Source organism: Rhineura floridana, chromosome 3 (assembly GCF_030035675.1).
Source record: "Rhineura floridana isolate rRhiFlo1 chromosome 3, rRhiFlo1.hap2, whole genome shotgun sequence".
Taxonomy (NCBI): Eukaryota; Metazoa; Chordata; class Lepidosauria; order Squamata; family Rhineuridae; genus Rhineura; species Rhineura floridana.
Window position 1 is genome coordinate 223,042,624 of NC_084482.1, and position 15,882 is coordinate 223,058,505.

General features: G+C 45.1%; 1 protein-coding gene across 1 annotated transcript; it reads right to left on the reverse strand.

Annotated features, from left to right (window-relative positions):
* Positions 1–716: 716 nt before the first annotated feature.
* Positions 717–15,584, reverse strand: LOC133381753 (zinc finger protein OZF-like). The gene is made up of 5 exons (XM_061621164.1): positions 14,937–15,584; positions 9,423–9,525; positions 5,316–5,460; positions 4,555–4,629; positions 717–2,323 (listed from the first exon to the last, which is right to left on the reverse strand). The coding sequence occupies exons 1-5, from the start codon at positions 15,017–15,019 to the stop codon at positions 1,227–1,229; spliced, it is 1,503 nt and encodes a 500-aa protein (XP_061477148.1). The 5' UTR covers positions 15,020–15,584; the 3' UTR covers positions 717–1,226.
* Between the last annotated feature and the right edge of the window lie 298 nt (positions 15,585–15,882).

The window sequence follows — 15,882 nt, forward strand, 5'->3', positions numbered from 1 at the left end:
ATGCAAAAAACTCAGTGGGGATGCAGGACTGGTGTGGGGAGTGGCTCAGGAGAGGGGCCGTGGTTGAGGAGGGTTATAGCCTGGGAAGAGTCCCACAGGCAGAAAGAGAGGCCTGGAGAGCTTCATTTGACCCTTCCCCAGGTCTAAGGTTCTCCACCCTTGGTTTAGGAGATAGCCAGTCGTGATCTCATTCATCACAGAGTTCAGTTCTCTGTGAATTTTTCATTGTTCCTCAAAGAATTATTCCTGTCTGCTGTTAACCCAGGACCATTGCTCTATACAACCCACCTCGCCAGTACCTACTCCTACACAGGATTTTTAGCACAGTAAGTCTACAATGGTGCAAGGCGATCCCAAGAGCCACCAGCAGGACAGCAAAAGCCATGGCCCCCAAGATGACTCCTGCAATGAGCTCCAAATGGGATGAAGCTGAAATGAGGAAAAGCACGAGAGCTGAAAGGAAAGGAAAGGAAACGTAACAAAATTCTGTTTCCAAAGGGCTGTGGTGTGGGAGGAAGGGCGGGATATAAATCAAATAATAAATAAACAAATAATAAATATAAAATATACATTAAAATTGTCAGTAAAAATCAAAATTTAAAAATAAGTTAAAAACGGAGAATAAACCCAACAATTAAAAGTATTCTAAAGTAAATTACATGAAAGCAATATGTAAAATGGTCATCGCGTAAAAGTCTTAGCGTTATTTATTTTTTATTTCCATTTTTTATTTCCTATAAAATATGTGAAAAACACCAGCAATGAAAACACAAGCCACTACATAAATAACAACTTTAAAATACATTTATAAAGCCAATACAAATGGAGTGAGATAAAGATCTCCACTGAAAAGGGTTACTGAGGGGAAACAAAAAAGGTTTCCATTCTGCACCAAAACGATAGTAGCGACAGCGCCTGTCTAATATGTTCAGAGCTTGGAAAAGTTACTTTTTGAACTACAACTCCCATCAGCCCAATCCAGTGACTGGCTGGTGCCGATGGGAGTTGTAGTTTTAAAAAGTAACTTTTCCAAGCTCTGAATATGTTCCAAAGGGTAGGTGTCACCACAGCAAAGACTAGGTTCCTATACCATGCAGAATGGACCTACTGATAAGATGGTATGTGCAAGATCGGGTGCTAGGTGGAATTGACCACCTAGATTCCACTAGTCCTCTAGTTTAAAGATGCTGAGTAACCCTCACACGGAAGTTCTTTCCACATTCCATTCATTTACATGGTTTCTCTCCTATATGGGTTCTTCGATGTAAAGTAAGCTTACCATTCCCAGTGAACCTCTTTCCACACTCCATGCATTTAAATGGTTTCTCCCCTGTGTGAGTTCTTTGATGTAAAGTAAGGTGACTGTTCTGACTGAACCTCTTTCCACACTCCATGCATTTAAATGGCTTCTCCCCTGTATGGGTTCGCTGATGTAAAGTAAGTTTACTGCTCTGACTGAAGCTCTTTCCACACTCCCTGCATTTAAATGGCTTCTCCCCTGTGTGTGTTCGTTGATGTAAAGTAAGTTTACAGCTCTGACTGAAACTCTTTCCACACTCCCTGCATTTAAACGGTTTCTCCCCTGTGTGGGTTCTTTGATGTAAAGTAAGTTTACTGCTCTGAGTGAAGCACTTTCCACACTCCATGCATTCAAATGGTTTCTCCCCTGTGTGTGTTCTTTGATGTACTGTAAGGCTGCTTCTTACAATGAAGCTCTTTCCACACTCCATGCATTTAAATGGTTTCTCCCCTGTGTGGATTCTTTGATGTAAAGTAACATTACTGCTCTTACTGAAACTCTTTCCACACTCCATGCACTTAAATGGTTTCTCCCCTGTGTGGGTTCTTTCATGTAAAGTAAGTTTACTGCTCTGACTAAAGTGCTTTCCACACTCCATACATTTAAAAGGTTTCTCCCCTGTGTGTGTTCTGTAATGTAAAATAAGGCTACTGCTTACCCTGAAGCTCTTTCCACAATCCATGCACTGAAATGGTTTCTCCCCTGTGTGGGTTCTTTGATGTGATGTAAGGTTACATCTCTGACTGAAATGCTTTCCACACTCCATGCATTGAAATGGTTTCTCCCCTGTGTGTGTTTTTTGATGATCAGTAAGTTTATAGTTCCGACTGAAGCTCTTTCCACACTCGGTGCATTGAAATGGTTTCTCCCCTGTGTAGGTTCTTTGATGCAAAATCTGAGAAGCAGAGGATTTATTCCTCCCATTCTCTGACTGGTTTCTTTCAAACTTTTTTGGTCTCTTGTGATTTCCAAACATGTCTTTTTGTGCTTCATGCTTGGCTATTACCTTCTGCCCATCATCTCCTAAGGGGGAGGAATAAGGAAAAAATAAACCTGGAATTTCAAGGGGAAAAGAAAGGATCTCACCATAAATCAAGCACAATTAGCTGCTTTTTTATCTACACAATTTTCCTCCTTTCTCTTTGTATGCCCATCTGAAACCAAGGTTACTCAAATGTTCTATAGTCTCACATAACAAAAATCCTTTCAGGTCCATATATGACTTGATATCACTAAGCCCAGGTGTGTCTGGGCTTTCCTCCTACTGTGATACAACTTTGGTATACATTTAGAAAAGAATAAGCACCGAGAAGTGGGGTGAGGAGGAACATAAGTACAGCAAGGTTGCGGAAGAAGCAAAGTAGGCACAGCTCACTGCTCCTTGGTTCCGATGAATTTGACTGCAGTCAGTAGAGATGGTCAAATAAAAATATAGGAACACAGGAAGACATACAAGTTTGACCTGACATGCAGTGGTGAAAGGCACAAGAATCCTGCTGTTCCTCAATGCCAACCCTAAGCCAAAGTCTAGGCTGCCATCCTGTACCCACTTACCTGAAAGTAAGCCCCATTTAACACGAAGAGTCTTATTTACGAGTACACATGTATATCATTGTACTGTAAGGTAACTATACAGCAAATTCTTAATGAATCTGTGGTCTTTAGGTCCTGCCAAGCAGGCAACATACCTAACACACTTTGCAGAGTTTTCAGATTTGCCTTTTTTGGGGGGGGGAGGATTCTTTCACATTCACCCACTTTTATTATGTATTCGCTTTTGCAGAAAGTAATTTCTAGGTGCTACCTGATCTTAAGTGACCCCAGCACAGGAAAGATGCATCCTGCTTGCTAGGGAAAAAGGAAGGGCAAACTATGAAGATTCCAAGAACGAGAGGAAAAGACAGGGAAAGGTGCACTAAAAGGGAGGACAAAACAGTGGCTCTTTTGCTCCATAACCTTCTTTCTAGGAGGGCTAGACACTTACTTTCTTGTTTTAAAGAAAGCTCAGATGCTGGGTTACCTGGTGGGGGTGCCGCTGAAGGCCTTTGCGGGTGCCATGGCGCCCACAGGCAATGGGTTGGCAACTCCTGCACTAACCTATCAGAGATAAAATGACAAAGCATATATAAATAAATAATAAATAAACTTTAATTCATGCCCCTTCTATGATGAGCTTCCGCCGGGCCTTGAAGACCTGGCTCTTCAGGCAGGCTTTTGGGGTGGGTTAGGTTTTTACTGTTATGGTTTTAAATTTTAACGTTTTAATGTATTGTTTTTTTATCTTGTACGTCGCCCAGAGTGGCTGGACAACCAGCCAGATGGGCGACTAATAAATTTAATAAATAAATAAATAAAATAAATTAGCATAGGTTTCGCACGGGTAAGTCCTGTCTCACTAACCTTTTAGAGTTGTTTGAGACTGTGAACAAATGAATGGATACAGGTGATTCAGGTGACATTGCACACTTACACAGTCAGAAAGCTTTCGACAAACTCCCTGACCAAAGACTCCTGAGTATGCTCAGGAGTCACGGAATAAGAGAAGAGGTCTTTTTGTGGAGCAGTAACTGGCCCAATGAAAAAGGAAAACAATCAAAAGCACCCTCTGAAGGAGCCTCTCCTCGCCTTTAAGCACCGCTCATTTAAAGGGGAGAGGGAGGCTTCTTCAAAGAGCTTTAAGACTTGTCACCATGCTCCCAACAGGGGGCCAGCTGAATTCAGGTCCTGCTTGTATGCTTCTGATAGGCTTGCCCTTGCAAGGCTCCCTGTGTTCCTCTTTTAAACCTCCAGCATTGGAAGGGTTAAAGGGGAAGCTTGGGGTGACTTGCAAAACCCTGCTCTAAGCGATGTGCAGCCTCAAAAACAAAATAATTAAAAATATAACCTAAAACAACAGCATTAAAAGTATATAAAAGCAAATAGGACAGACATGCAGAAATCCACTTTTGGGGGGAGAATGTTTCTGAATACCAGTTGCTGGGTACCGCAGGAAGGGGCAGCTTTTGCACTCAGGTCCAGCTTGCGTGCTTCTCATGAGCATCTGGTTGGCAACTATGAGCACAGAATGCATGCCTAGATGAAATGCTGGCCTGATCCAACAGGCTGTTCTTATGTTCCTAAACCCATCTAAGATTTCTTGCAGGAGAACTCACACCCCGATTGGTTAACCTGCCAGGAATGATATTACACAAGAATGGAAAAAATCCTTCAGTTTCCAGACCCAAAAGGGTCCTAAAACGTAACTAAGCAGCTACCTGCTGATGTCTCATCTACATGGGGATCCTGGAAAAGCAGATCTTCTCCTTCCCAACAGGAACTGAGGTCCGATTCTTTCAATGAAACAGACAAGACTAGTTACTTTTGACCTTTCAAATATTCAGCCTTTCCAAACAGCCTTTTTAAAACTAAAAAGAAGTATTAGTTTGATCTGATAAGTTTTGCACCCCATGAACAATATAGAGCCATGTGGACCTACATTGTTAACTTCTGTTCACTGGACATAAAGCTCAGCTGGAAATGCTTGTTGGGCAAAGCCACCTGTTTTTATTATATTATTTTATCACACGGAAAGCATTAATATATATATATATCCCGGGAGCTGTTCTACTTTCTCCTAAATAAGCAAGTCAAGGGTGCACTTCAAATTTGCACTTCTGGGAAAAATCTTTCATGGTGGTTAAGATCAAAGTCAGTGCAACGTAAACTGTAGTCACCAGCACTATAAGCTACTATGTAAATGATGGTGGTTCATTGCCTTTATCCTCCACACATCCAGGATTTCATACAGGGAAAGGCACTTGCTACCTGATTATCCCAACCTCTGCTGAAGATGCCAGGTATTGAACCAAGAACTTTCTTCATGCAAAGCAAGTGCTCTCCCACTGAGCTGCAGCCCTTCCCCAGATGTTCAGGGCACATGACCCAGACACTCATAACAGCATCCCTGCAGAGCAGGGTTAAATGGCACAGGTACTAAATTCATTTATCAGTCAAGAAAAAAAAATAGTGCCCTTACCGAGCGAGGCCACCATCTCATAATTCTCCTCCATGACTTCCCTGTGCAGAGCTCTTTGGCCAGGATCCAGCAGGGCCCACTCCTCCTCCGTGAAATACACGGCCACACCCTCAAAGGTCAATAAACCCTGCATGGTCAACAGACCCTGGAAAAAGAAGAGGACAATGTAATTTCTCCACCATGCACCATTCTCCTAGTCTGAAAGGAAATAGGTTAACGGGGGGGACGGACTTTTGTTGATTGGTCAGTCGCTATAACTAGGCTACTCTTAGATCTTGCAGTGAAGGCCGCTAACTTGGTGGGCCTTTAAAAGAGGATAAGACAAATTCATAGAGAAAAAGGCTATCAATGGCTACTAGCCACGATGGCAGGGCTGTTGAGTCGGAGTCATAAGCAATTTTGGGTGGAGTCGGTAGAAATGTACCGACTCCGACTTCAAAATAAAATTAATATATTAATATTTTAATATTAATAAATTAATATACATTTGCCATTTGTGAAGAAGTCAGACAGTAGAAAAATAGAGGAGTCGGAGTCGAAGGTTTGATGTACCGACTCCACAGCCCTGCACCACCACTGTTGGAGGCAGCATGCTGGGAATGGTAGCATTACTCTTTGATTCATTTTGGACTAATGGGTTACCCTGAACAGTGGAGCACACTGGCTTCCCCACTCACTGTCCCCTCTCATTTTGTGACATGAGTTTAAAACCAGAAGCAGCTTCGCTCTAAACCAGCTTTTCCCAACCAGCGTGCCTCCAGATGTTGTTGGACCACAACTCCCATCTTTCCTGACCATTGGCAATGCTGGCTGAGGCTGATGGGAGTTGTGGTCCAACAACATCTGGAGGAACACTGGTTGGGAAAGGCTGCTCTAAACTGTAATAAGGCTTGAACTGATAAAATTGAAATTGTTTTGCAATTGTTTGCTCTTGTTATAAGTTATTTCAATTGTTCTTTTTTTTTCTTGTTGTAAGTCGCTGTAAGTTCTACTGTTGAAAAAAAGCGACTAACAAATGCCAGTAATAAATAATAATAATAAAAAATAATAAATAAAACTGGCAATTCTATGGTTATTGGGTGAACACCATTGGCCGAAACGCCTCTCTAACCCTAGAACAGTGGTTCCCAAACCCAGGGGTGTCACTACCGGGGTGCGGAGGGTGTGGATCGCAACCGGGTGACACCATGAGGGGGGTGACACCCAGAGCCAGCCCGCCCCATGCTGTTGCCCGGCAAAGGAGCCGAGAAGCGCTCCGGGTCGTCCTCAGAGGCACGCAGGCAGGTGGGCGAGACCGGAAGCAGTGTCGGCGGGGTGAGGGAGGCGCGCCAGCGTTCCCAGGCCTCCTTCTCCGGCTGGGTGCCCCTCCGGCACACGCCCTGCCAGGGGCATGGGTGGCTGGCGCGCGCTCAGCACAAGATTTGGAGGTCCACAGCCCCCCACACTCCCGCTAGTGACGCCACTGCCCAAACCTCCCCCCCAAGGACTGCTTGAAAATCCTGAGGACTACTTCTGCCTGTTGTAGCGATTGTAATGCACTGTGCTCAATGCTGTATGAGTTTTAATTGACTTATGCCTTTTTTATTTCTTATATTGTATTTTACTGTTATGATTTGCATTGGTAAAACAATAAGATTATTTATTTTATTTATTTATTTTATTTTATTTATATACCGCCCTAAGCCCAAGGGCTCTCTGGGCGGTGTACATAACATGTAAGAAAAAAGAAGCAATAACAATGGAATAAAAAAACAATATGAATATTTAATGGGAACATGCTGCAGACCACCATAATGAAGCTCACCGACCACAGTTTGGGAATCCCTGCCCTAGAGGAATAGATACCCTCTTGTCAAATAACAGATGCTGCTGAAGGGTAAATTAAGTTAGGAATGAAGACATCTCTGGCCAGGCCAAAGAATGCTTGTTTACTTTAAGTTTCCTGATAGACAGGCACTAGTGGTTTTGGGTCAGATGATAATCTTGATGTAAGTAATTCCAAATCTTTTCAAGTTGTGTCTTTTTAGAGGGTTGAAGGGGGCTCTTCCTCCCTTTCCCATTTTTTTCTTAATGTCAGAGCACCCCTCCTTTTACACATACACACCTTTGATGGCCTAAAACTGGAGCTGTTGGGAGCTCCATTAATCAGTTTAAATGTTGTGCGCCTACCCAATCTCCAAGCAGTGAGATCTCAGGGGTCCCTGTGCTCATCCAGGGTTTGGTTTCCTTTGGGAAGAAGGTCAGCGGAGACTGCGGTGTCTTTATGAAATATGGTTTATTTATTTACACACATTCCAACCTGAGCTTCAGAATGGATGGGTTCAAGGCATCAGCAGTCCTATATCCAGCTTTTCCATCAGTATTACAGGAGGCATCCTATAGCCATGATGCAGAGAGTCAGCCTCTCTGCCTGACGAATTGGCCTCCACAGTCACTTACGGACCCACTGTTAAAGATCTTATCTTGGAAGACAATCTTACTTGGCCATGAGTGATTGCCAATGATGACCAGCTTCACATTTACACTACACGCGGGACTCCAGACTAAGATGTTTCAGTAAGGATTCTGTTGTCTGGTTGCATTCCCACTCAGAGAGACCTAAAAAGAGCTGAAATTCTTAAAAGGCATCGAATTCCTATTCTTAAATTCTGCTTCTGGCTCCATTGCTTACTTACATTCACATAGCTGCCGATACGCCACCTGGGTGCTGGAGACGCAGCTTCGAATCTTTATTTTCCTGGAGTTTTCATACCAATTGACAATGCTCCACTTCCTTTTTCTTTTAATTTCTTTTATATAGTTAGTATTTATTTTAAGGTACAAATGTAATAAAATGCTAAATTCAATATACTCATGACTTAAGTATGTGTTGCGCTGCATTAATCAATTTGGAATTAAAATCTTAGAATCACAGAATCATAGAGTTGGAAGGGGCCTATAAGGCCATCAAGTCCAACCCCCTGCTCAATGCAGGAATCCAAATTAAAGCATACCAGACAGGTGGCTGTCTAGCTGCCTCTTGAATGCCTCCAGTGTTGGACAACCCAACACCTCCCTGTCATACTGCTCTAACAATTAGGAAGTTTTTCCTGATGTTCAGTCAAAATCTGGCTTTCTGTAACTTGAGCTCATTATTCCATGTCCTGTGCTCTAGAATGATCAAGAAGAAATCCTGGCCCTCGTCTCTGTGACAACCTTTGAAGTACTTGCACAGTGCTATCATATCTCCCTTCAGTCTTTTCAAGGATAAACATGCCCAGTTGTTTCAGTCTCTCCTCATAGGGCTTTGTTTCCAGTCCCCGATTATCCCCGTTGCCCTCCTCTGAACCCATTCCAGTTTAAAGCGTGGTGTTCAGAACTGGACGCAGTACTCAAAATGAGGCCCAACCAGTGCCGAATAGAGGGGAACCAATACTTCATGTGATTTGGAAACTATACTTTTGTTAATGCAGCCTAAAAGAGCACTTGCCGTTTTTAAAGCCACATCACACTGTTGGCCCATATTCAGCTTGTGATCAACAACAATCCCAAGATCCTTCTCGCATGTAGTGCAGCTGAGCCAAGGATCAACCATCTTCAAAAAGGGCATTATCCTTTTTGCTAAAGTCCTTGTGCGGGCATGCATTTCTCTGATTGCTTAGGCACATTTTTCAGGCCAGCGTGCAATTCAATCCCATAAAAGTTCCCACAGAGTGTGTTTTAAGAGTCACGTGTGCACATGCATGTTCTGGCAGACACGTGTCACAGAATCACAAGTGGGGAGAATGCTGTTGCACCCAGGTCCTGCTTGCGGGCTTCCCACGGTCATCTGGGTGGCCACTACAAGAACAGGATGCTGGACTAGATAGGCCATTTCCCTGATCCAGCAGGGGTCTTATTATATATTTATTTATTTCAAACATTTATATACCGCTTAACTATTTTCATGTCTAAGTGGTGGACACAAGCATAAACTAAACAAATATAGAACAACGAAGTCATCATAAAACCAAACTAAGTATAGTCTCAAAAGGAGAGACAAAAAAGCATTTCTTTCAGACTCAACACACAGGGAGGCATCCAGAGTCAGACTGTCCACTCTGTCCCCCACCCCAACCTCTGCCTTACCTGGGGTCGCTGCACAGCAGTAGGGTAGACGATTGGGCCACCTCTGGGACTCTCACGGCTCTTCCCACAGGGCATTTTAACGTAGGGAGCAGCTCTCAAGCACCTGGAAGAGAGATACAGGGGAGGGTAAGAATTCAATCCTTTATACAAATCTGGGTTTCAGCCATTTAAAAACGATAACCTGCCTCAGTCAAAACAAATGGCACGTCCCTTTCCTGTGGTTTTCTTTCGTGCTCAGCTTTCTTCAGGATGCTTGACCTGCAAAGGGCCTTAGCAGTGAGGCCCCAAATCTCTTTCAGACCCTTCCTCAGTTTCTTTCAGACTGCTCTCCATGCCGGGGCATGCATGCCTCACCTCCTTTGCCACCCCCAGCCCATCCAGCCATCTTGTTCCCCCGTCCCCTCCCATTCCCGCTTTTCCTTCCGCAAAGCCTTTCCTTCCTGCCTTCAGAGTCCCTCCTCCAACCTGTGAATGATTTCAGGCTTTGTTATTGGGCTGACTGGAAATGCAGTCGAACAACCCCTGGAGGGCACCGGGTTGCAGAAGGCTGTTCCAAGGTGAGCAGGTGGTGTACAAGGTGGAAAGCTTGAGAGCATTGCTGCCTACTTTACAGGGTTGCACTTTGGGCAGGTGAGATAAGTTTATTTACTTATTATATTTTTATCTATATATTTTATTGTATTTTTATATTTTTACTACGGCCTTCCTCTGATGAGCTCATAGAAGGAAATATATTTTGACACGTCTCTTTTTGTCGCGACAACAACACTGTCACGGGGCCAAGGTCACCAACTGAATTTCACTCCTGAGGAGTGATTTGAACCTGGGTCCCTTTGGACACTGTTAAGTATTAAATGGAAAGTATTTCAAACAATAAGATGCACGCACACATGCACACACACTTGCACAGATGTGTACGCTCACGGCATGCAAAATCTAGAAGGGCACATAAAAGTCTTCCACCCTTTATCCTCACAACAGTCCAGTGAGGTAGGCTGGGCTGAGAAACAGTCATTGTCCCAAGATTATTTATTTATTATTTGATTTATATCCCGCCCTTCCTCCCAGCAGGAGCCCAGGGCGGCAAGCAAAACCACTAAAAACACTTTAAAATATCATAAAAAAACAGACTTTAAAATACATTAAAACATCTTTAAAAAATTGTTTTAAAAAGCTTCAAAAACATCTTTTTTAAAAAAGGTTTAAAAACATATTAAAAAGCAATTCCAACACAGACGCAGATTGGGATCACCCAAGGAGCTATGTAGATGACTGGGGATTTGATTCTGGACCTCCTTAGTAGAGGAAACCTGTAAAACACGCAAGGAAACGCACACGGGGCATTATTTCATTATTTTTTCCCCTGCACCTTCACATCTCAACTCCCTGGTTGAAGCCCAGTGCTCTCCACCCTTCTTGAGTGCTCTGTACATCTTGAAGAACGTACTTGTTGACTTGTTTTGGCAGCAATACACCCTACGAGGGCACATTCACACTATGTATTTATTCCACTATTATTCCCCTTTAAACAGTCATGGCTTCCCCCAAAGAATCCTAGGAAGTGTAGTTTGTGAAGGATGCTGAGAGCTCTTCAGAGACTCCTATCCTCCTTGCAGAATTACAATTCCCAAGGCGATGTAACAGTCAGCCCCTCTTCCCAGAGAATTCTGGGAATTGGAGCTCCATGAGGGGACTAACGGTCTCCTCAGCACCGTAAACTATACTTCTCACGATTGTCTGAGGGAAGCCATGACTGTTTAAAGTGGAATAATAGTGGAATAAATAAATGTTGTGAATGTGGCCTTAGAGGAAGGCGAGAGCCACATCCATCCTCCACCCAGTTTTGACTGAAAAGCGGCCCCTGGAAGGCTCCTCGTGAATAAATGTGGCCCTCAGGCCGCAGAATATTTCCCACCCCTGCTCTAACCACTGCATTAGACACAGGCTCTTGCAATTGGATTGCATGGATCAGCCTCCCCCTCCTATGGACTCCCGGGGGGGCTCTCCCTCAACTCCCTCCCCCTCTCAAAAAACAATTTTTCCTTCTCCCCTCCCCCTATCATGTTGCACCTCTTTGTCCTCTTCCCAGCCCTCTCCAGCCCAGACTATGAATGGGGGACTGTGATGTCCCTGTAAATATATATAATACTGTAAATATGGTAAGCGTGGGTTTATTAAGGTATATGTGGTAAGTAGACTGAGTGAGGGGGGGAGTATATGGGTTGGAATGTTGATGAGTGTTGGATTATGATTGGCTGAGCGCTTGAGTGTCTGAAGGTATAAATGAGAGGATGACAGTTCGGTTGGTTGGTTGGTTTTGGGAGGCTTTTGTTGGGTGGATTGGATTAGGCATGTAGTGAGGCAGGTTATTGACAACTCGAAACATAAAGAGTAACCCATCTTATGAAACCACATGCTTGTTGACTATATCTTTAAGTAATCTTGTTGTTCCCTGTGTATATAAATAAATATTTCTTAGTTTATCAGAATGCCTGATCCTTGGCTGGGTTACACAGAACAGAAGGGTGGGCAGGGCATATACCAAGGTTGGGAAACAGCATCAATGGTGGCAGCGGTGAAGAGATAGTGTAACGTCATCAGGTATCCAGAGCAACCCAGGGCTGTATTCTTTATAGGCACAAAGATACAGGGGGGTTGCGGCCTGCAAGTGCACCCAGACACAAAGCAGCAATAAGCCAGGAGGAGACTAAGGCACAGTCTCAAGGCAATATTGTTTACAAGGAGTGTCTGGTGGTGCTGCCTAGCAGTGGGATCTTGAGAGATCTTTGCTAGAGCCAGTAAGAGAACCATTAAGAGACCAGGACCCTGAAGTGGGACCATGACAAGGCGGTGACAGCAGGTACGGGCCTGACAAGGACCCCCCTTCAATATTCTCTCTCCCCCCTTTGTGATTTAATACTTCCTGCCCCCCTAGGAACCAGCACTCTGTTCATTTACCCATCAGAGGACTGGGTGGCAAGAGCTGTCTCCCTGCCTCCCCGCAAGCCTTTTGCAGGTCCAGCCTACTGTGAGCTGGGGGGGGGGGGAATTCCCCACAAATTATATCATCTAGACCAAGTATTACAAGTTTTAACAAAATATTTCTCAAGGGGAAACGTTGCCCACACTTTTATGTTCTTTATGTTTAAAAGGTATTTTGGGGGGGGGGTATTAACATGATGTGCTGTGAGTGCGCCATGAAATGACATGCACCAGAAAGGGTTAAAAGGCAGGCGATCCCAAACCGTGGCCTCCTATAGAGCTTCATTCAGGTGGTCTGTTACATTGAAAGAGGGTGTTACAATTGCTTACAACAGGCAGGAAAATCTTTAAGTGGTCTGTCAATATCATCAGCAATTTGCAAGTGGTCCATGTGGGGGGGAAGATTTGGGAGCTGATATTTCAGTGGGGGGGAGGAACTGCAATGCACACGATCCTGTGGAAAGTCAATTTCAAATTCTATTTGCAAGAAGTAGCCACTGGAAAAGCAAATACATCTCAGCCTTTAGGGGAGAAAAGAGACATGATTCACTAGAAAACACCATAATGCTGGGAAAAACAGAAGGGAGTAGAAAAAGCGGAAGGCCAGACACGAGATGGATTGATTCCATAAAGGAAGCCACAGACCTGAACTTGCAAGACCTGAACAGGGTGGCTCATGACATGCTCTTGGAGGTCGCTGATTCATAGGGTCACCAGAAGTTGTAGACAACTTGAAGGCACATAACAACAACATTTGAGGTTGCTGATTCATAGAGTCACCGTAAGTCGTAATTGATATTCGCTAATAGGCAAAAAAACCTTGTGGTTTAAGAACGTAGCTATAGCCCACAGATATTTCTATCAAACTTTAAAAAGCAGGGAAATTGGGCAGCTATAGTGAATGCACCAGGGGAGCAGGAGACCTGAACTCCTCTCTGAGATATTGGACCGCCCGACAAAGTTGTCAAAATGCAACCATTTGGGTTGGTCTTTCACAGTCCAATCCACTTCCTGTGTAGCTTGCAAGAATTTGGTAACATGTGCCTCTGAGCATATGGTGAGTGGTGGCAACACCTGCAATCAGCCCAAATAATACACAGAAGACATGTCCTGTGCTGATCTTGTTTTAGCAGGGAGGAAGCAACATTATTAAGACAGTTATCATAGGCTGCCAGCCAAAATTTCTTAAATTAATGAAAAATCAGCCAGGCATTTTTTTAAACTGCAGAAGATGAAGGTCAGAGTATGGGGCAAGGTCAGTATTAGGATTACAGGTACTCTGTGAACATGGCTGATTTTTAATGAATTTCAACAGATTATGAGAACTCTGGCAGAAAAAAGTCCAAAAGGGCTCTGGGTTTTTTTCCTCTCTTTTTAGACTTTGAACTCTTGATTCTCTCTGACTGTTTTATGTATCACCATGAAAATTGAAAGGGTTGTTAAGCAAGCGTTTCTGAGTTCAGGACTATAAGATTTGTAAGGTTTTGTTTTGAAATGAGCTTATGGGAAGCCTCAGAATGGCTTGGGGGGTATTTTCAATTTAACATTGCGGAATGTGAAAAATCCATGCTGGCTATAGTATACAGCCACTCTCGTGGCTCTATAATAACAACCAAACGCCCTATAAGCACAGGAAACGTTCCATGGGGCTGGGAACCCATGAAAGGCACATAACAACAACATTGGAGGCTGCTGATTCATAGGGTCACCATAAGTCGTAATTGTTATAACAACAAAAAGCCCTATAAGCACAGGAAACATTCCATGGAACTAGGAGCCCATGACAAGCACGCATACATCAACCCTTTTTTAAAGGAACAGCGCCACTTTTCAATTAAAAGATACCAGGTTATGTTCCTGCCCCCCCCCATTACCTGGGGCTTGGCTTCCTATGGAAGAGAGCTTGCAGGGGCTGTGCAGTGTCCATTTCTGAATAGGACTAGAAGAGGCATCGGATGGAAAAACGCCCCTCCCTTAAGAAGAGCCCAGCAGCACACACACACAGCCGGAGGTCCCCCCCCCCACACAAAATAAGGCTGCTTTCTCTGCGTCAAGGACCCTTTTACACCTGCTTGGGCTGCATATCGCCCTGCAAGGCGGCGGGGGGGGGGCAGCTTCCAAATAATGGATCTTGCAGTGGAGACCTTGCAGCAATTAGGGCTGCACTTTGCAGCTGGACTGCACGGATCAGGCCCCCTCTGTAGGGATACAGGAGTGTGTGTGGATCTCTTCCCTACTTTGCTGTCCACCCCCAACCGCAATGCTTTTTCTCCCTCCCCCCCTACATTGTCTGTGGATCCAGGAAAAAAAAGGAAACTTTTTATCTCTACCCCCCATCACCCCCCCTCCCAATGTCGCACCTCTTTTTCCAGCCTCCTTCTCTCCCGGACTATTTCTCTTCCAGGGATATGAATGGAGACACACACCCCTGCAATATTCTCCCCCCACCCCGCTGCCAAACTTCCTGCCTTTCTAGGAGCCAGAGCTCTGTTCCTTCACCCGTCGGAGGACTGAACAGCTGGAGTTCCCAACCTGCAAGCCAGAGATTCCCTCCCCCTCCGCGGGTCCAGCCTGTGCTTGGCAAGGGTGTAGTCGTCCTGAGGGGTCTCAAACATCTCGCTTTTTGGGGGGGGGGTGGAGCAGGGTCGCTATGTCTCCAGCATCCTGTGAGCCAATCGGCAGGGAAGGGGAGTGTGCCAGCCGCTGAGAAGAGTCTTCTAGCATGCTCCCAGTCAGAATGAAAGGTGAGCCCGCCACCGAGAAGACTCTTCTCAGTAGCTTACACTCTCCTCGTTTATTGGCTCTTAGGGATGTCTGTCATGGGAGCGGGCATTGGCAAGGGCCTCACTCTCAACCCTGCAGAAAAAAAAAGTGCAGGAGGGAGGGGTGTGGCTGTGACTAACGTACTACACTATTGGTGCTTGGTCGGTGTGGCTCTCCTCTCCTTTGCGGGAACCGTGGGGTGAGGGCATATTTGGCCAGGAGAAACCCCCCCCCCCCAGGATTTCCAGCTCTTTCCCTTCTGGGACCCGCTTTTCCTCTTTGGTCGGTGTTGGGGGAGGCGCAACAGCAGCTGATTTTGCCCAGTCTTTGGCCAACAGAACGCTTCGCAAGCTCGCTTGTCACTCAAATGGCAGATAATTGGGGCTGGGGGGAGGTAGGGAGAGACCAGCAGGGCTGGTGGGGTCTCCTGGGGTCCCTCCCCCGGAGCCAGCTGCAGGGGGACCCCTACCTGCCCCGTCTCCCCCTGCATCCCCTTTCTGCCTCGTGCATTTGCGGATGGGTTCCAAAGCGCACTCAACACCATTTGAGTTTGCAGTAGAGATTAACGGGGGGGAGGGGCTGGCGCAGGTGAGCTTTTGCAGCAACAAAAACCCGGCTCTGCCCCACCCTTCAGCTCCTTGGTCTGGGTGCAAATCGTGGCTCAGTTTCTCCTGGCATTTACCCTCTGACACACACGCACCGAACCTGGAGTGCA

What these genes read in the sequence shown, in the direction of transcription:
- LOC133381753 (XM_061621164.1), bottom strand. Translation starts at nt 15,019, where the DNA reads ATGTTTGAGACCCCTCAGGACGACTACACCCTTGCCAAGCACAGGCTG. An exon ending in TGAGATGGTGGCCTCGCTCG is followed by an intron (nt 4,630 to 5,315) that starts GTAAGGGCACTA and finishes TTTCATTGAAAG; the next exon opens with AATCGGACCTCAGTTCCTGT. An exon ending in TGTAGATGAGACATCAGCAG is followed by an intron (nt 2,324 to 4,554) that starts GTAGCTGCTTAG and finishes CCTCCCCCTTAG; the next exon opens with GAGATGATGGGCAGAAGGTA.